The sequence below is a fragment of the Crocuta crocuta genome, unplaced genomic scaffold, assembly GCF_008692635.1.
Source record: "Crocuta crocuta isolate KB4526 unplaced genomic scaffold, BGI_CrCroc_1.0 scaffold153, whole genome shotgun sequence".
Taxonomy (NCBI): domain Eukaryota; kingdom Metazoa; phylum Chordata; class Mammalia; order Carnivora; family Hyaenidae; genus Crocuta; species Crocuta crocuta.
Window position 1 is genome coordinate 2,762,104 of NW_027529525.1, and position 21,237 is coordinate 2,783,340.

General features: G+C 38.9%; 1 protein-coding gene across 2 annotated transcripts in view; it reads left to right on the forward strand.

Moving 5' to 3' along the window:
- The window catches only part of ITGB6 (integrin subunit beta 6), a 75,310-nt gene that overhangs the window by 23,913 nt on the left and 30,160 nt on the right, over positions 1 to 21,237 (forward strand). For both annotated transcript variants that reach the window (XM_077761002.1, XM_077761003.1), the window contains one exon: positions 18,323 to 18,412. In XM_077761002.1, coding sequence (XP_077617128.1) covers positions 18,323 to 18,412 — 90 coding nt within the window. The remainder of the gene's footprint in view (positions 1 to 18,322; positions 18,413 to 21,237) is intronic.

Genomic DNA, 21,237 nt, shown 5'->3' on the forward strand with positions numbered 1-21,237 from the left:
TGCCTTCAGTTCAATATGACTGCAGTGTACACCCCAGACTCTAGCAAACAGATGATTTTGAACAAACTTATTATTATGAATAGTTGCCTGTTCATCCAATTATAGGGTTCAAAAGATAATGATAGATAATAGACTGAGCAGTAGGTAGTATATTACATTCTAGTGCTAAATACCATTTTGAATCAGGATTCAATTACCCAAGCTTAAATTTATTTTTAAATCTCCTCTGTTGTTTTCAAATGTTTACTGTTAATTTACATTAAGATAGTATTGGGTTACCAAAGCCCCATTGTCTCATTTGACTAGTCTTTCCTTCCTACTGAGATATTGAGATAAAAAGCAATTAAATTAGCATTCTTAACTACATTGTTAAATCATATTATTAATCACCTGGGATTATTTACAAGACTTTAAAATATTCTAATCCTTCAAAATGTTTACATCTGGCTGGAAAATATGAGTTTTGTGAAGTTGATAATGATAATTATTATATAACCTAGTATTTATAATGAAATCTTGAAATATTAGAAAGTAAACAAGACATATTAATAATCAACATGTCCAGTTTAGTTGCTAACATCTATGATGGCTAATTGATATCCTTATTGTTATTAGAACAGAGTGATTTATCTAAAGCCTAAGGACAGGACACCCATGCAGGGGTTTTGTTTGTTTGTTTGTTTTTTGAGAGAGACAGAGTCCAAGTGGGGAAGAGGCAGAGAGAGAGGGAGACACAGAATCTGAAGTAGGCTCCAGGCTGTCCCAACTGAGCATGACACAGGAGTCGAACCCAGGAACCATGAAATACGACCTAGGCCGAAGTCTGATGCTTAACCTCCTGAGCCACCCAGGTGCCCCACCCATGCAGGTTTTAATACCACCAAAGGGCCCTTCCCTCTGGAAGTGAAAAGCCCTCAATTATCACCTCTTTGAGGAAAATGGTGGGTTTTGTTCATCTTTCTGTTTAGGCTATTTCTAGATACACAATAGATTTTCATCTTTAGTCAATTTGGGTCAAAGTTTCTAAATAGTAATTTGGAATTTTATGTGACAAATACCTACCAAAGTTGAGGGAGCCCATGTACAAGAGCAGGTAGGGGTGAACTGACCCAGAGCTATAGTCCTTTGCAGCCCTGGCTGCCCCCTCCTCCACCTCTTCCACTTTGGACCCAGATGGCACCAGAGGAAAGAAACGCCTGGGACCAACATGTTGGATAAGTTCAAGAACCTTCCCGCTAGGCCATAAAAGGAAACCCCCTGAGCAGTTACCCCTATTTGCTGGTCATTGTTATCTAAGAACCAGCATAAAGAGTAGACACAACATGCTATGAGCCTGATGTTTTTGTGTGGCTTGTGAATATAATCTATAATATACATGTTTCAATTTTTCAAGATCAATAACCCAGTTTTTATTTCAGCCCTTCTTTCCTTTTTTTGCTTATCTTTTGAGTTTTTCACTGCCGCAAGAGAGTTGAAAGGAGGCAGAGAATTGAAGAGGGAGATAAAACAAAAACTGGGCCCTTTTTGCTCTATGATATCCTGTTCTATTATTGTTTTGTTTTATAATGTTCACTATTGGAAAAGAACAAAACAATTTTGCTGTGATGAAAATCCCTTTTTCTCTGGCCTCAGTTTTGACAAAATAAAAGGACTGAATTGGATGACCTCCAGCCTTAGTAGTCAGTGACTCTGAACCCACAGAAGGAAAATCACGATGAATTCCAATGATCTATGCACAAAGTTTAGCTAGTCACAATATAGCTAATTTTTAGGCATGTAGGAAAAAAATTGTTCTTTATCCTATCAACTCTATCTTGTAATGAAGTATTCCAAATTACACTTTCAGTGAAAATAAAATCCTCTAGGAATAGAAAGAGAACTTTTGGATTATGAGAAATCCCCATACAGTTAACAAATTGCTCTTAATTCAAGTGTAATGGAAAAGGATTTTGATTTCTCTTCAATTGATTGTATCTGGGAATAAGACTGAGGAGAGCCAGCCTACACTTTCCTCATTAATGAAAACGGCTCTTAGAGAGGGAAGATTTGGAAATAAAACCCATGTCCTCAGATTATCAGTGCAAAGTTGTTAGAAGCATTTTCCAGACTAATTAATAAATCATAGCCATGAAAATCATCAGTAGTTACCCTTAGTTTACACAGAGTACTTTTCTTCTAAAGAACTGAGAGACTCATAATCCAGTAAATAAACACAAAGGTAAAACAAATTAGAAAAAGGAAGATTCAGACTTAAAGTAGGGTTTTAATGAGATGCTCTATTAGGTCAGTCCATGAACAAATATAAAATGGAATTCCTTTTTTTTATAGTTTTTATTTATTTTTCAGACAGAGAGAGACAGAGCATGAGCGGGGGAGGGTCAGAGAGAGAGGGAAACACAGAATCTGAAACAGGATCCAGGCTCTGAACTGTCAGCACAGAACCCGATGTGGGGCTCAAACCCACTAACTGTGAGATCATGACCTGAGCTGAAGTCAGACCCTTAACTGAGCCACTCAGGTGCCCCTAAAATGGAATTTCTATACAAGGCTTAAATATTTCAAGATTTACACAACACTCAGAATGTCTAGCATATCTTTAGAACCAAGATGCTAATAAATGCATTCATTCATTCATCAAACATTTTTTTTTTAAAAAAAAGCATTTCCTCATTTATTATTATTTTTTTAATGTTTTATTTATTTCTGAGAGAGTGAGAGATCGAGCGTGAGCAGGGGAGGATCAGAGAGTGAAGGAGATACAGAATCTGAAGCAGGCTCCAGGCTCTGAGCTAGCTGTCAGCACAGAGCCCGACATGGGACTCGAACACATGAATCATGTGATCATGACCTGAGCTGAAGTCGGATGCTTAACCAAGTGAGCCACCCAGGCACCCTTCATCAAACATTTCATGAGAACCTCCCCTCCCTTGGTGTGTGAGAACAGGAGAGGATAAAACACAGCACCTGCCTTAAGAAGTCTCACAGAGCATTAATAGACTTGTAGACCAAAAATTTGCCTGAAGAACAGGATGAGGACATTTTAGAGGTTGTGTTCTGGAAACACATTCCAAGGCAGAGTTTTGATGAGAGGTCAGAGTTTTCATATCTCTCAATATTTTTACTTTTTCCTACTCACCATCTTTGTTTGAATGGGCAGCAAACAAATTGCTTATCATAAAACTAGCTTGTATGATAGTGTTGGACTAAGATTTTCGCTTTATAGCAGTGGAAAACCGAAAGCCAAAGATGTTATGTAACCATGACTATGAGAATCAATAGGGAAGGTTTGCTGAGGGCTTACTAGGTGGCAGCTTGGGGTTAAATATTTTAACTCATTTTATTATTTATTCTCCATTTTATGAACCCCAAATTAACCCAAATAGAATAAAAAAGTAAAAATTGAACCAAATAAAATAAATTAAAATAAATTTTTAAAAGAATAAAAGAACTCAAAATAAAGCAAGTTGCCTGTGTTAGTCTGGGATTTGAACCAAGGCACTTGCAGTCTACAGCCTCAATCACTGAGTTAAGTAACACTGTAACCTGGGCTGCTACACGGAAAGAACATGCCAGTTCCTAACTAGTAGACCACCAAAGAAGCGGCCTTTTAAACAAAGTAACCAACTTTGAAAGTCACTGAGCTGTAAAAGAGCAGAGCCTCAGGGTGGAGCAGAGCCGCCTGACAGATGAACAGATGAATAGGTGGAATTCTTAAAAATGGCAGAGTCCTTTAAAACCAGTGCACACTTCATCTAGGGCCCTTTACTGTTGCTGTTAATTTAGACAAATAGAGCAGTTTAAAATGTGTGGACTTGAAAAAAAGAGACTGTTGGATTCTGAGTGGTAAAAACAGGCCACACAGCTAGGGAGCATCATGCCATTGACCAACACATCCTAAACAGCTACTGTCTATGGTAATTATCATCTGCGGTTCCACCCAAAGAGACAAAGGGGGCACCTGGTCTAACAAAGGTTATAGGTTTTTATGATGACACACTTCAAGCACACAGAAAAAATAGAGTCATATAATGACACCCACATATCTACTACCCAGCCTTCTCAAATCTTAACATTTTGCCACCATATTTGCTTCAGATTTTTTTAAAGAAATAAGACCTTCCAGATACAGTTTTCTGCTGTATACCTGGTGCCACTCTGATGCCATCCTCCTCTTTTCTTCCCTAGAAGTAACCAATGTCCTGGACTTAGTGTTTACATTCCCATCTTTTTTTTTTTTTTTTGGTACCATTAAAAAATATATAGATCTATAAGCAATTTGGCTTACTAGTTTAACTTCATGCTGTCCACATTACTTTTACAGTTTGTTTTTTGACTCAATGCTATGTTTGGGGGTAGAGTGTGATGGTAAAACACACGTAACATAAATTTACCAATTTAACCATGTTTAAATACAGTTCTGTGACATTAAGTGCATTCATATTGTGGTGTTCAATGTTATGTTTTTGAGGCTTATCTACAGAGATACACATAACTGTACTCTACTCTGTTCACTGCCATGAATGGTCCGTCGAGTGTATACACTGTACTGTGTTCATTCTGTAGCTGGGAGCATGTGATCACTCCCAGTTGTGAAGCGTTGCAAACGTCACACCCATGTACATGCTTGCACATGCATTCTCTATGGAGGATCCATGTCTAGAACTGAAGTCTCAAGATCATAAGAAATGGCATCTTTGACCCTCCTGGGTGTGTCCAAGCTCTTTCCAAAGTGGCTGCATCAGCTGCTCTCCTACCAACAGTGCGGGAGTATGGCCAAAGCCAAAGCCAAAAACAAACAAAAACAAAAACAAAACCCAAACAAACAAACAACACCATCTACTTTAAATTACTCTTTTTCTGATGACACAATTAATATATGTTATTTGCCCCAAAAGAGGTGGGGGAGGTGGATCCAGAAAAGCACAAAGCAGAAAATAAAGATCACTCATAAACTCACCACTCAGACACAGCTAACCATTCTTGACACTTTAAAATAAGTCTTCCCTTTTTTTTTGCATGCCTTTACATATTTTAACATAATTGGCATCATACTGTACATATTAAGTAGGTTCAGATTTTTTGAATGAGTTTATACATTTACAGTCTTATAAAGGCATGAAAATTAAATTGTATTTAGTTATATGTCAAACAATCACTTTTATTGACAAGAATCACATTAGGTGAAATCAAGGTCATTCTACAATATTCCAAATCTGTTGTTGCCATACTTAGAGGGTGTCTGCTTTAAAATAAAAACAAACTTGCTCCCCTTCCAACAGGAGCCCCAGAATAGCCACAATTACTACAATTTTACGTTAACCACCAGGTTATGTTTTTTACATATTCAAATGATACTTTTTTATACATTCATGTGATAGCCTTAATAAGGACCAACAAATTACTTCCAGAATCCCTTTTCTTATTCCCTGAAAGTGGCTTTTTGGTGAGGACTCCAACATCTGTGAGCAAACTCAGTTTCTTCAAAGGAGCCTCTCCAAACCACAAAGTGCTCAAAGCTGTGTAATTGTTCTACTCTGTGCTTTCTCAGAGCCTCACAGAATTCGGGGACTCTTACTGAACTCAGGTACACATTTATCCCCTGAAGTCTTTCCTGTGCTTACTGTTGGCCACTCTGTCCATGTCTTTGAGGATGGCCCAAATTATAGCAATGCTTAAAGGAAGTTCCCTTTGACTCAGATCACCACACACGAGTTTAACTACAACCAAGCACTCTCCACATGGCACAGCCTTTTACAGATTACACAGAGCATCAAGGCACGATGGACAAAGTAAACTGACAGTCTCTGGACATAGAAAAGTTTGGGAGTATTATGCATTTTAATTTCATGCCTAATTACCAAAAGACCCAAAAACATGCTACAAAGGGGTTACTATTAATTATAACATAGTTCAACATTTTGTTGCCTTTACGGTATGGTATTGCCTTTATGGTATAAACAAAAAAATTCTTGAAGTAGAACATTTTGTTGAGCTTGAACAGTTTGGGCACACTTTATTCATAAATTCACATACTTTTTCTATAAGATTGCCAGATTTAGCACATAAAAATACAGGGCATCCAATTTGAATTTCAAATAAGTAATATATAATTTTGTTAGTATGTTTCATGTAATATTAGGGCCTACAATTTTGAGAATATTACTAAAAAATAGTGTGTAGCAACAGAGAAAAATGAAAGAGGAGAGTGTGAGACCTTATGTCTATAGGATCTTCAGGAAAAACTCCTTTCAAAAGGTGATTATTAAAGCAGCAACCAAAAGGTTGAGACGTTTTCAAGAGGAGAAGGCATGAGCAAAGGCTCTGAGGCAACAAAGGACCCAGCACTCAATGTGTTTGAGAAACTGAAGAAAGGCTAGTGAGCCTGATGTGAGCTAGGATAGAAGAGGATGGAGTGAATAACATAGGCCAAAACTAGATACCTCAGTCTTGAAGGCCTAGGGAAGTAAGCATGCTATTATTCCATGGGCATCAGACATTCAAAAACACCACTTTTATTCTTGAGTACAGAATAGATGTCACAGGCATATGACCAGCTAAGGATTCCTTATGGGTTATGGGTGTACAGGTTTAAAGACATAACAACTAACTAACTAAATAAATAAATGAATAAATAAAAACTTTATTTTCCAAATTACCTCAGCCTTTCCTGGAAGCATCTGCTTGACAACAAGAATGGTATAGATAGACTACTCTGTCATTCTTAAACATTAATGCTCATTAAAATCACCTAGGGAGCTTTCTAAAAAACCCAGTGCCCAGACCACAGCCTGATTTGAATAATTCAGTTTCTCTAAGGCTGAGTCCCAGGGCATCAGTGTTTTGTTTTGTTTTAAGCTCCTCTGGTGTCTCCAATAACTCAGGAAGCTTATTAAAACAGACTCTAGGGCTTCTGGATGGCTTACTTGGTTAAGCATCCCATTTTTTGGTTTCAGCTCAGGTCAGGATCTCATAGTTCTTGAGGTCAAGTCCTGCATCAGGCTCCATGCTGACAGCACAGAACCTTCTTGGGATTCTTTCTCTCCCTCTCTCTCTGACCATCCCCTGCTTGCATGCTCTCTTTCTATTTCTCTATCTCTCAGAAAAACAAAAACAAAAACAAAAACAAAAAACACCAACTCTGATTCAGGTCTAGGATGGGGTCTGAGGTTTTGCATTTCTTCTTTTTTTAAAAAATTGAGATATAATTGACATATTACATTAGTCTTAATGTACAACAGAATGATTTTATAACTGGAAATTTGTACTTTTTGACTCCCCTTACCCATTTCATTCCCCCACCATCCCATCTCTTCTCTGGCAACTACCAATGTGTTCTTTTTATCTGTGAGCTTACCATTTTTGCTTGTTTTATTTTGATTTGATCAAATCATATGGTTTTGTTTTTCACTTCCTGACTTATTTCACTTAGCATAATGCTCTCAAGGTCCATCCATATTGCTACAAATGGCAAAATTCCTTTTTTTATGGCCAAGTAATATTCCATCACATCACATATATATATATATACACACATATATATATTTTATATATTATGTACATGGTATATGTATATAAGCCACATCTTCTTTATCCATTCATCTGTGGAAGGGCACTTAGGTTGCTTCCATATCTTGGCCATTATAAATAATCCTGTAGTAAACATGGGAGTGCATATATCTTTTTGAATTAGTGTTTTCATTTTCTTTGAATAAAAAGCCAGAAGTGGAATTGCTGGATTATATGGTACAAATAAACCCACACACGTATAGTCAATTCATCTACGACAAAGGAGGCAAGAATATAGAACAGGGAAAGTCTTTTCAGAAAAGAATGTTGTGAAAACTGGACAGCCATGTGCAAAAGAACGAAACTAGACTATCTTCCACTACACACAAAAGTCAGCTCAAAGTGGATTCAAGATTTGAATGTAAGATCTGAAACCGTAAAACTCCTAGAAGACAGCATAGGTGGTAAGCTCCTTTATATTGGTCTTGGCAGTGATTTTTGGGATCTGACTCCAAAAGCAAAGGCAATACACAAAAGCAAAACTAAACAAATGGAACTACATCAAACTAAAAACCCTCTGTACGACAAAGGAAACTATCAACAAAATGAAAAGGCAACCTACTGAATGAGAGAAAATATTTGCAAATCATATATCCAATAAGCAGTTAATATCCAAAATATATAGAGAATTCATACAAGTCAATAGCGAAACAAACAAACATAAACAATTTTTTAAAAATGGGCAGAGGACTTGAACAGACATTTTTCCAGAGAAGAGATGCAGATGGCCAACAGGCACATGAAAGGATACTCAACATCACTAATCAGAAAAATGAAAATCAAAACCACAGTGAGATATTGCCTCTCACCTTTTAGAATGGCTATCATCAAAAAGACGAGACTAACAAGTATTGGAAAGAATGTGGAGAAAAGGGAACCCTTCTGCACTGTTGGTGGAAATGTAAATTGATTCAGCCACTATGGAAAGCTAAATGGAGGGTCTTCAAAAAATTAAAAGTGAGATTTTGCATTTCCCACAAGCTTCAGATGCTGCTGCTGCTGCTACTGGTCCATCCACCACCCTTCTAGTAGCAAGGGCTGCTGATACCTCTACAGCAGTCCTTGTATGTACACCTGCTTTCTATTTTTTTGGTCCCCTTCCTTGTGTTCCTGCTAGTCATCTTTCAACGTTTTATTACCTGCCATTTGGTCTGCAAAGCACATAAGCTGCTACTGAACCCAACATTGCTTCCCATTTTAAAAGAGCTTTCTAATGCTTTGGAACTTGCATTTGCCAACAAAGGTCTGCAATCCCTCTCAAAAAGCAGGGTAATCTTATTAAGGGACCATGTGAAGTATCCTCAGCAACTAATACTCAGTATAGCCTCTTTGTTCTCTAAGTCTCCATTCTCCAATGCCTCTCCGTGCATTTGTTTGTCTCAGAACAGTCATGCACGGTGGGTCCATTCGTCTTCCCTTATCACTCTGTCACTGCTGCCGAGCACTCGTTCAGCTGTGTGCTACAGCTTCTTGGCTGACAAGATAATTACATTCCAGGGCAAACTGGAAGAAAGACAGGTAGTGCTCAAAAGTTCTGAAGCCGACTACCTAGTCATTGCTGGTGCAGACTTCAAGATCAAGCACCTGATCTAATTAGCACACTCCCTTTGCTGCTTGCCTGACTGTGGAATGCTGACAATTGAAAGCCTGAAGGCAAAGCAGATATCATGCAACCCAGAGACAGACATTCAGGCTACCTTGTGCCAGAAACAATTACATATTCTTTTTGGAATCTTGGGTGTCCTAGTAACACAGTCAAGCCTGGGGGTAAACTTTTGCATAATACTGGGAGCCCTGCATTTACCGATAATGAACATGAGAACCAGCACTATGAAACCCCACAAGAATGAAAGACCTCACGGGAAGAAAGCCTTCTGATTGCCTTCAGAAGGACTTATTTCAGCAAACCCAGTTGCACCTCCCCTCAAAAAAAGAAGCACAGTGCACAATGAAAGCAAGGCTTCTTCAGCAAAGAGCTGTTTTCCTTTGACCAGATAAACACCACAATAGAGTCCCCCAGGACAAAATTTTTTTTTTTTTTGCTTCTGTGCTTTTGCTACTCGCTACATTTTTTCAAGATGTAGTCTTTCCATTTTAAAGTGATTACAGCCTCAGTCCTTTTTCTTCCTTTCTTTTTGCTTTGGTAGGAAAATGTTCTATAACCTCAAAGCCACTATCTATACATATAAGGCATTATTATTTCAACTTATAATGAGCCTCACCCTTGATGGCATTTGGCATTTGTGCCAGTTCCTGGCCTGATGCAGCAGGGACCTGGTGGAGCAGGGTGAGCTCTACTCTGGAGTCAAGACCTGTTTTTACCATTTATTAGCTCTGTGACCATCCAAGGTACTCACTTCTCCAAATAAATCTGAGGGTTTAAGGGTTAAACAAATCAAAAGAACCCTAGCAGAATGTAGTGGGCTGAACTGTGTCCTCACAAAAGATATGTTAAAATCCGGGGGGCCTGGGTGGCTTAGTCAGTTAAGCGTCCGACTTTCGCTTAGGTCATGATCTCGCGGTTCGTGGGTTTGAGCCCCGCGTCGGGCTCTGTGCTGACTGCCAGCTCAGAGCCTGGAGCCTGTTTCAGTCTGTGACTCCCTCTCTCTCTGACCCTCCCCTGTTCACGCTGTCTCTCTCTCTCTCCCTCTCTCTCCTAGAAATAAATAAAACATTAAAAAAAAAAAAGATATGTTAAAATCCTAAAGCTTAGCACCTCAGAATCTGGTGTTATTTGGAAACAGGGTCTCACAGATGTAATTAGTTAAGATGAGGTCACACTTGAGCACAGTAGACCCTTAGTCCTATATGACTGGTGTCTTTTTAAGAAGACAAGACACCCAGAGATGGAAACACAGAAAAGATAATGCTATGGGATGATGGAGGTAGAGACTGGAGTGATGCATCTCCAAGCCAAAGAACACCAAGGTGTGCCAGCAACCACCGGAACCTGGGAAGAGTCAGGGACAGATTCTCCTCCACAGGTTTCAGAGGATGCATGTCCTGTGGATACCTTGATCTCAGATTTCAGGCCTCCAGACCTATGAGACAACACATTTCTGTTGAGTTAAGCCACCTACTTTGTGGTACAGTCTAACAGCAGCCTTGTGGAACTAAGACATTCCCTTATCTTAGACGGACTCACTAACCTCTCTCAGGCTCATGAATGTCATCACTGATCAGAACAGCCATTGCTGCGCACTTATCATCAGTGGCCTGGCTAAGAGATCTGGTTCTAGAGCAGAGCATAATAGGTGAATCCAGCTCTTTCTAGGCTGGATGACCTCGGGCAAGCTAACAAAATTCCTGGGCCTCAATATCTTACCAGTAAAACAGATAATAATAGTACCTAAACAAGAGCTTGTGGGAAGAATGAAAGAGATGGCACTGGGCAGGTACAAATGTTAGCTGTAGCTAACTCTAGATAGATAATGGTGGGCACAAGTGACATCTGGGGACCTTTAGGGCCATCTACATTGTAGGTTCATCACAGTAGAACAGAGAACTATATGAAATTGAGCTAAAGAGCAAGGTGGTCCCTTCCTTGTCCATTCCTGTCACTCCCCCCAAGTCTGTCCCAGAATTCCCACAACAGATGCTCTAAGAGCCTTGGGTTTCTGAGAGGCTGGAGTCAAAAGGCAGGAGGTGCTCGGGGAAGTCAGGGGGCATGTGAGGATCTCTCCATCTCATTGTGTGGCTCCCTGGATTGGTGAAAGGAGTTCTGAGACCAGCACCTGGAGATGGAGAGAGATTTAGGAGGAGGCAGGCCATGCTGTGAATGCTGGGGAGGTTGCCAGTCTACACCTCCCCTGGGTCTGTCCCCAGGTAGAAAGAATCCAGGTAAGAACTAATTATTCCTTGTGGCCATACACCTGAAAGATCTAAGACCCTTTAAGAATTATCGGTACTTTCTCCAATTTAAATGACATCTTGATGACCAGAAGCACCCTCCTAACAATAAGAATGAATGCCTCTCTATGTATTTGTTTGTCTCAGAGCTCTCATACATTGCGGGTTCATCTCTGTTGTGTGGTCATACCTGGAGTGGATAGGCTGGGTCATTGGATGTGCTCATGTTCAGCATTAGCAGCTACTGCCAGTTCTCCAAAGTAGTTGTGCCAGTGCAGACTCCCCTGGCAAGTGTTGAGAGCATCATAAGTTTGTTAAATCACAGCCATCCTACTGGGTACACACTGGTGTCTCTTTTTGGTTTTAATTTCTATTTCTCTAGTGATTGATGATTTTGAACAATTTGCCATACTCTTTTGCCACTTGCATGTCCATTTTTTTTCCGAATGTCTTTTCCTTGTGGATATGTAAGAGTTGTTTAGATATCCCAGTGCCAAATAAGATGTAAGTATTACTGATATTTTCTCCCATTCAATGGCTCCTTTTTACTCTCTTAAAGGCCTCTTTTCACAACAGAAATTCCTAAGTTTAAGTCCTATTTATCAATATTTTCCTTTATATAGATAGTGTTTTTGTGTCCTACTTAAGACATTTTTGTTACCCTTACGGCAATAAAGATATCTCCCCTGACTTCCATAGTAATAAAAGTCAGAATAGTGGTTAGCTTTTTAAGGGAGGGTAATGACTGAGAAGCATTACAAGGGGGGATTCCAGAGGGCTGCTTACTCTCTACTTCTTGATCTTGGTGTGGTTATACTTGGTTGTTTACTTTTTAAATACTCATTGAATTGTATACTTATTACTTGTATGCTGTGCATGTGTATTATACTGCCATTAAATTTTCTGAGAGAGAGAAAATGAATGAATAAGAGCTACTAATTGAAGATATACTAGGTAATGACTATGTATATATAGTGAGATATTAGAGAAAATATTTGTGGACACATTAGATATCATCATAGGTTCTCAATCTATACAAGCCAAACTTCTAGTGAATGTATTTTAGCAAACAAAACAAAACAAAAATTCAGTAAGTATCATTTAATACCAGAAACACTGATGTTGATTAATAATATAATATTGAAAACAATCATTGCTGAGCATAAAGTCCCTCCATATTAATGAGGCGTCACAGAAAGAGTTAAACAAGCAGAGAGCCTAAAGAGAGAATTTGGTTTTATAAATTCTTTATTAAAATGCTGCTAGCAGAAATATGTCAAGCCAACTTCTAGCTTCCCACCTTCTGATGAGGGGCATGAGTAGTGTGGTCTATATAAAATGGTGGCTCATGAGTCTCAGGTGGTGAAGAATCTTTAAGACCACAGCAGGAATGTTACAATAGTAGGACAGAAGGGCTGAGGAGAGTAACCATCCAAGGCAGAAACCCAATCAAGATGTCCAGCTAAGATACAGTTAATCCTAAGCCATGTCTCAGAGCCTAAAGCTGGAGATGAGTGAATCCAACAGGAAGTGCAGTCAACGCAAGAATGAAGGTCATATCAGGAATGTCCCTTCTAGCACCAGAAACAGCCAAGTATCTGCCACGGTCCTTAGTCTGAGTCTCTTTGAAGAAAAAACCAACCAGTAGTCTGTCCATGGATAGCCGGGGTGGCAGGTGTGTGCCTGCATATTCCTCTGCTCTCAGCTGAATAGGGGTACACAGGTGACAGCTGAGTCTAGAAGCCAGACACCAAGAGACACTGACCTTGGAGACACTCCCCGAGAAGAGTCCAGGTGTGCACATCTGAACTTAGGCACTTTCCTCTGTATCTTTTGTTGCCTGCCCACTAAAACACCCCCTGTCTACTTCTTAGCATCCATCTTTGACAAGCAGGAGATTTCTAAGGAGCACATGCAGACTGTTGGAAAAATAAGAAATCTTTTTTAGAAAATAAAGTTATTGTCGAATTGGCCAAAATACAGTGTATAAAGTATGCTCTTGGCTTTGGTGTAGATTCCCATGGCTCATCGTTAACATATAACACCCAGTGGTCATCCCAACAAGTGCCCTCCTAAATGCCCATCACCCATTTTCCCCTCTCCCCCCACCTCATCCACCCTCAGTTTGTTCTCTGTATTTAAGAGTCTCTTATGGTTTGCCTCCCTCCTTCTCCATTTGTTTTTTTTTTTTAATTTTTTTTAATGTTTTATTTATTTCTAGGAGAGAGAGAGAGAGACAGCGTGAACAGGGGAGGGTCAGAGAGAGAGGGAGTCACAGACTGAAACAGGCTCCAGGCTCTGAGCTGGCAGTCAGCACAGAGCCCGACGCGGGGCTCAAACCCACGAACCGCGAGATCATGACCTAAGCGAAAGTCGGACGCTTAACCCACTAAGCCACCCAGGCGCCCCCTCCTTCTCCATTTGTAACAATTGTCCCCCCTTCTATTCCCCATGGTCTTCTGTTAAATTTCTCAAGAGCTACATATGAGTGAAAACATATGATATCTGTCTCCCTCTGACTGACTTATTTCACTCAGCATAACACCTTCCAGTTCCATCCATGTTGCTGCAAATGACATGATTTCATTCTTTCTCATTGCCAAGTAGTATTCCTTTGTATATATAAACCACATCTTCTTTATCCATTCATCTGTTGATGGACATTTAGGCTCTTTCCATAATTTGGCTATTGTTGAAAGTGCTGCTATAAACATTGGGGTACATGTGTCCCTATGAATCAGCACTCTTGTATGCCTTGGATACATTTCTAGTAGTGCTATTGCTGGATTGTAGGGTAATTCTATTTTTAATTTTTTGAGGAACCTCCACACTGTTTCCCAGAGTGGCTGCATTCCCAGCAGTTTGCATTCCCACAAACAGTGCAAGAGGGTTCCTGTTACTCCACATCCTCACCAGCATCTGTAGTTTCCTCACTTGTTCATTTCAGCCACTCTGACCAATGTGAGGTCATGTGTCAGTGTGGTTTTGATCTATATTTCCCTGAAGATAAGTGATGTTGAGTATCTTTTCATGTGTCTGTTGGCCATCTGGATGTCTTCTTTGGACAAGTGTCTATTCATATCTTCTGCCCATTTCTTCACTGGATTATTAGTTTTTTTGGGTGTTGAATTTGGTAGGTTCTTAATAGAATTTGGATACTAACCCTTTATCCAAAATGTCATTTGCAAATATCTTTTCCCATTCTGTCAGTTGCCTTTTAGTTTTGTTGATTGTTTCCTTTTCAGTGCAGAAGCTTTCTATCTTGATGAGATCCCAATTGTTCATTTTTGTTTTTAATTCCCTTGACTTTGGAGATGTGTTGAGCAAGAAATTGCTGCGGCTGAGGTCAAAGATGTTGTTGCCTGGTTTCTTCTCTAGGGTTTTGATGGTTTCCTGTCTCTCATTTAGATCTTTCATCCATTTTGAGTTTATTTTTGTGTATGGTGTGAGAAAATGGTCTAGTTTCATTCTCCTGCATGTTGCTGTCCAGTTCTCCCAGCACCATTTGCTAAAAAGACTTTTTTTCATTGGATACTCTTTCCCACTTTGTCAAAGATTAGTTGGCTATACATTTGTGGGTCAATTCTGGACTCTCTATTCTATTACATAGGCCTATGTGTCTTTTTTTTTTTTGGTGCCAATACCATACTGTGTTGATGAGTACAGCTTTGTAGTAGAGGCTAAAGTCTGAGATTGTGATGACTCCCACTTTGGTTTTCTTCTTCAATATTACTTTGGCTATTTGGGGTCTTTTGTGGTTCCATACAAATTTTAGGATAGTTTGTTCTAGCTTTGAAAAGAATGCCGGTGCAATTTTGATTGGGACTGCATTGAAGGTGTAGATTGCTTGGGGGTAGTATTGACATTTTAACAATATTTATTCTTCCAATCCATGAGCATGGAATGTTTTTCCATCTCTTTGTGTCTTCTTCATGTTTTCTAAAGTTTTTAGCATACCGATCTTTTACATCTTTGGTTAAGTTTATTCCTAGGTATTTTATGGTTCTTGGTGCATAAGAAATCTTTGTTGAGATGGGGGCACAGTGAGCAAATAAATAGGGTTTGATGAAGGAAATTAAGAAAACCAAGGCAATCAGAAAAAGCCAACTTTGCAAACATGAATGAGAAAAGCAACCTCAGGAACTCCTGGGTGGCATGGTGGCAGGAGAGGGAGAAAGTCAATAATTAGGATAATCCATGGGCAGATAACAGGGAACTCAAGCCCAAAAAATTCAAGCCCAAGGAGTTGGCATTTCTAATTAGCTCATGAAACATCGTGTTTTTAGAGTTCACCATTTCTAATATCCAACAGTTATCTTTTATAGTCACAGCGCTATAATTTATCACATCCAGGCATGCAAAATCATCCTTTTTCTAACATTAAACATGTTTAATCAGAACAATTTATAATAGTACTTTAGGGCTTTGATGAAAGAAAGGCATTTGACACATGATATTTACAGTAATCATAATACTACAAGATTTAAAGTATAATTTTTTACAGTATTAGATCAGAAAACCAAATTGCCCATGTTTTTAGTTAATTATTTGTAATGCTTTTGGGAGGAATCAGCATCCAGAAATTAATAGTTTTCCTATACACAATTGTCAGTGTTATCACAGGGTACCACTACTCGCTGCCAACTTCTTTATACCCTCACTCTGGTAGCAATCAGCAAATGCAATTAATGTTAAACCACTTGTCCTAATAGCCAAACCCCAAACGACATATCACATGCAGGATCATAATTATGCTTTGGGAAGTGGATGGATTTGGCTGTGTTAACCAAGAATTAACCCCAAATCTAGAGGCCACTTGAACTAGTGCTTGTGGAAAGTACCCTTTATACCTTGGCCTTGGAAAAACCAGGACATTTTTCAAGGCTAGCAGTTTTATGCAAAGCTAAGAGCCTTGAAATTCTTTTTTGAAAAGATCTAAACCTTTCTTTGTAAACCTTTAAAGTTTTCCTTTGCCTTCTCTTTTGGGACAAGTCAAATTTACACACATTCCAGCTCCACTTGAGTGAAATTCAAGATCCTATTTAGGTATTCGCTGTTAACCACAGGTCTCATGCTTCACGGCCCTTTTGACATGTGTTTATTTGAAAAGGTAAGTCAATGAACCGGTGCCTTTCTCATATTTGACAAGTTCTACCTGACTCAGGGAAACAGAGTGGGGCCCACCTTCAACTGGCAGTAATGTGGGGCACTTGGTAATAGGAGGAATGTTCCTCCCTGGTTTACTGTCCATGGTCCCTTCAATAATAAAACTCAAGGTCAAGGTAGAGTGACAACCACTACTTTTAAGAATTCAGATTTCCATCAACCTCAAACTTAACCACAATCAGAAACACAGAAATAAGTGGAATATTACAAACCCCACTAACTAAAAGCAGCACACACTTTCCATCCTGGAGGTGCAGAAAGCTTGGACCTAACCCAGGTACCCACCTCTGGTAAGTACATCCTAGAACTTGTTGGTGTTGTGAAGTCGCCCTGGCTTCACTTGTTCCTCCCCTTGGCTCTCCTCAACCTGATCTATTGATTTGATATCACGATTATAATCAGTAATTATTATTAACTTTGACTTACTTTTGTACATTTTCTAAGCTACTTAAATCTTCTTTGGAATAGGACAGAATATCATTATGTTTGAATGAGAAGAGGTGCCCTAAATCCTTCAGTCAAAACTTACTTTCTCTTTCTATGTACAATTTTAATAAATTCAGTCATCTGATTTCACAACACACAGCAACTCAGAAGACCACAGCTGACAAAGAGTGATTGTGTCTTCCTGATGTCACACATCATATTGAGCCTGCTTAATAGATGTTGTTGAATGCAACAGTAAATGAATAAATGAGAAAAGTGGTAGGTGAGTGATACCTTACTGCTTAACAAGGAGAAGACAGAAACTATTTAAAAATAGATAAAAGAAGCAAAAAGCAGAGCAGTTGGGGTCCACTTGGCATGAGTGTGATCTATCCATGATTTTAGAAGTCTTTGATTATATTGATAAGTATGACTGTTTCTTTAAGGAAAAAGTCCAAGTATGTTTGGGAACCTTTATTAGGAAGACAGATATGTACACTATACACTTTAGAAAACTTTACATTTGAAAATAGGGATTAAAACACAAAACTTAAGGGATGGGTAATTTTCAGCGGTCTGGAAAATTCCCTTCTTTGCAATGCATTTCCCTGGTCATGCTCGATACTTCCAGTGTGAATAAACTAATGTTGTGAGTTCTCCTCAGGTGGGAATGACATCTCAGAGAAGGATGTAAGTGGAGAATGCAGATGGTTTAGAGATAGGTTCTGACTGACTCAATCATGTTGAGGGGGAATTCAGTTCCAATCAACCCCAGCATCATGGTGACATGATGTTCTTTATCGCTAGGAAAGGGGGTTAACAGCAAGCATCCACATAACTTACTCCTTTTCTCCACCAAGCGATTGACAATTAAGACCCCGGGCTGAATGGCTTGCAGAGTGACCTGATGGTAGAGAGGAGCCAGGGTGGAACCTAGGTTTCCGTATCATTACAAAAAGAGAAGATAACTCTGGGTTGTATGCTCATAATATTTTGGAAAAAGGATGTTCCACAAATGGAAGATGGTATTATTATTTGAGATTGACCCCTGTTGTGACATAAATCACAGCTTTAGATGAAGGCAACCTCAGACACTTGATATCCCCAATGGCACCTCTGGCCAGTTTAGTTCCCACTTGTATGCAGGAAGCAGAACCAGGCAGGGCTACAGTTTCAGGAGAAACACTCATTTATTATCAGGATCCTGTTTCCCCCAGCCAGTTAAATAGAGGTGATCTCAACCAGCAGGCTAAAACCCACAGTTAGTGTTTCTTGATCACCGTGAGCAGACTGACTTATTCTTTTTTGTTTACAGAATTATGCAAAACTCATTCCTGGAGCTACAGTAGGGCTACTTCAGAAGGACTCTGGAAATATTCTCCAGTTGATCATCTCGGCTTATGAAGTATGATATTTTCTTGTTGGCTTTTTTTTTCCTTTCCTTTTTTTCAAATTTCTGTTTTGGTATTTAAAAACTCATGTGTTTTGGGCAGTTAAGTGCATTCTGATTTGTTAGTAGAGAGATTACTTATCCAAAGAAAATCTCTCTGTGTTAATGTGCAGCCAAAATATAAATGTTGTTCACCTTATTTGCAGATATTCTTCCTGAAAGGTGAGGCAGAAGGTAGAGAAATCATAACCTGATCATAAAGTTAAGGTTATTTTTATAATAATAACCAATAGCAGCACTGTCACTTGCAAAATTTAATTCTATTGAAAAGAGTCAGTGAGCCCTATAATTAAGCTCCCCTTTTCTCTACCTGAAAAAAAATTAATCTGAAATACCAATGAGTAATAGGACTATGTGGAGAACCAACTCCACAGGCTTAATGAGACCACCTCATAACTCAAGGAAAAGAAAAAAGACACAAAAGCATATCAGGAACACCACTTCATGGATTCTTCCTTTTGAGAACCAGTAAATTCTTCATTTTTATGGATATATATGTAGAGAGATATAGACAGATAAATATACGTATATGTATATGTATATATGTATACAGACATATGTAGACATATATATATATATATATATATATACACACACAGAGAGAGAGAGACATAATTTTCTTTTTTTGCCTGGACTTTGGAAAATAGTACCTAAGGACAGCACTCCTCTCTTAAATAAAATACATAGCTATGGGATTTCTATGTTCTCTTGCTTTGTCCCCATTTCATAATTCAATTAATCAATAGTAGATGGCCAGTTACTAGCCCTTTTTTATTTTGGTTCCTAAATATCATTCCCCATTTTTGCCTTCACTTCCATAGAAAAGAACATACATATGCATGTGCACACACACACACACACACACACGAAAATGAAGCTTTAAATTAGGACAGAAATGATGGAGCACTTGGGTGGCTCAATCAGCTGAGCGTCTGACTCTTGATTTCAACTCAGGTCATGATCCCAGGGTCGTGGGATTGAGCCCTGTGTCAGCGCAACAGATGTGTCCATCAAAATTATAGAATGAGATGCTTTTTGTTTTTTTCAGTTTTATCCTCAGAAACTTCAGTTTTCCTAGCTCACATCAAAAATTAACTACCACATTAGCTCAGGCTTGAAATTCTTCCAGATGGGAAAGCTTGTCAACAAAATACTATGAAAACCTTCCTCCCTCTTCTGCAGCAATTAAAGTTTTAATGTGTAGAATCTGATAAAATCACATAGCCTTCCTCCATGCATTAGAACACACTCCATTTTCTCAAAAGCATTGGCCACTAACATCTTCAAAGGAACTAAGCAAATGAGAAAACTATAAATGTCAAAACATTTCTCCCTCTTATTTGACCAGCCCCTTCTGTGCTCTGTCAGGGGTTTTATCACTTTGTAGTCCCAAGTCGCTCACATCACTTACAGGGTGGTTAAATCAAGGCATCAAACATTTGAAGTGAATCCCATTTTACTGTCTCAAAAATATAAAGAAGTGTCTATTATTCTCATACTATAGAATCTTGCTCTGGAGTTGTTATTATAACTTCATGACTCACTGAATGACGTATGCAATAAATTTTGGCACTAGTTCAAATTATTTTTCTAGTCTGTTATTTTTAATGTATTCGACAAGGACTTTAAAATATGAGGATCCATTGAGTGGATTTCTTTCCAGTCTATAAAAAGAGAGAAAAGAAAGAGGATAGACAGAGAAAAGATAAAACACTTCTGACTAACTTCTAGTGCGGCAGAGCTACACAATTTGAGTTTATAACGAGTGACTACAAACCGCAGCTCAGTATTTCACAGTGCCATAGTGACACGAAAGCCCTTAAACACCAGATGTGTATTCATCTGACCATCATTCACTTATTTTCTGCCTTTCTTAACCACCTGATAGAAGCTACTGAAATATCAGCTCTCCCAAGGGTAAGTTTTTCTATTTAGGCTCCAGAAGGCAAATGATTTGGTTTGTTTTGTTTTGCCTGGTTCATAATAAATGCTCAGTAAATGAATGATAGGATGAAAATATACAAATAAATATTTATATCTTTTCTTTAAGAAATTCACATTAAAATATTCCTGGTCAATTCTTCAATGTGGTATTCCAATTATATCAAATGCTAAGATTTCCCTTATTTTGGTCAGATTATGTCACCCACTACTCCTAATTTCAAATCTACAGACTTGCAGGTCATGTCCCTCACCTCTTTTGCCCCTGACTCACTGTGCCACTGTCTCTAACATTACTCTTGCCTTAACTCTTAATGATTTCAGTCTAAGTATACATATATTCCTTCTGGTATCCTGGCCTCCATTTCTTGAACTCTGCTTTTAAAATGATCTTGTCCTCCTCTCTTGTCATACCTTAAAGCTTGTCATTGCCAATAGACTTTCTATAATCTCAGCTTCATGCAACCCATACCCTGCTCACCACTTCCAAGCTTTTTGGCTCACTCCTGCAAGTTCCTGTAGTCTTTTTTCCAACCCATCAAGATCTCCAATTAATTAACCCTACCTTCTCTCCCTCTCTCTCTCTCTCTCTTTAATTCAAGCGACCCTACCCTCTCTTTGTAGTTGCTCATCTCCTTGATGTTCTCTTTTGCTTGGGCCCCCAGCTTGAATTCCACCATCATGATCACTCTGTACACATACCCTCAGCTCCCCCACCCCTTACAGCTTCACTAAAGTCGCTTAGTCCTAGTTAAATCCAACTGTCCATTCACCCTACACAACTGAACAGGAAAGGGAAAAACATACAATCATGCTAACCAGTCTCACTTTAAATTCAT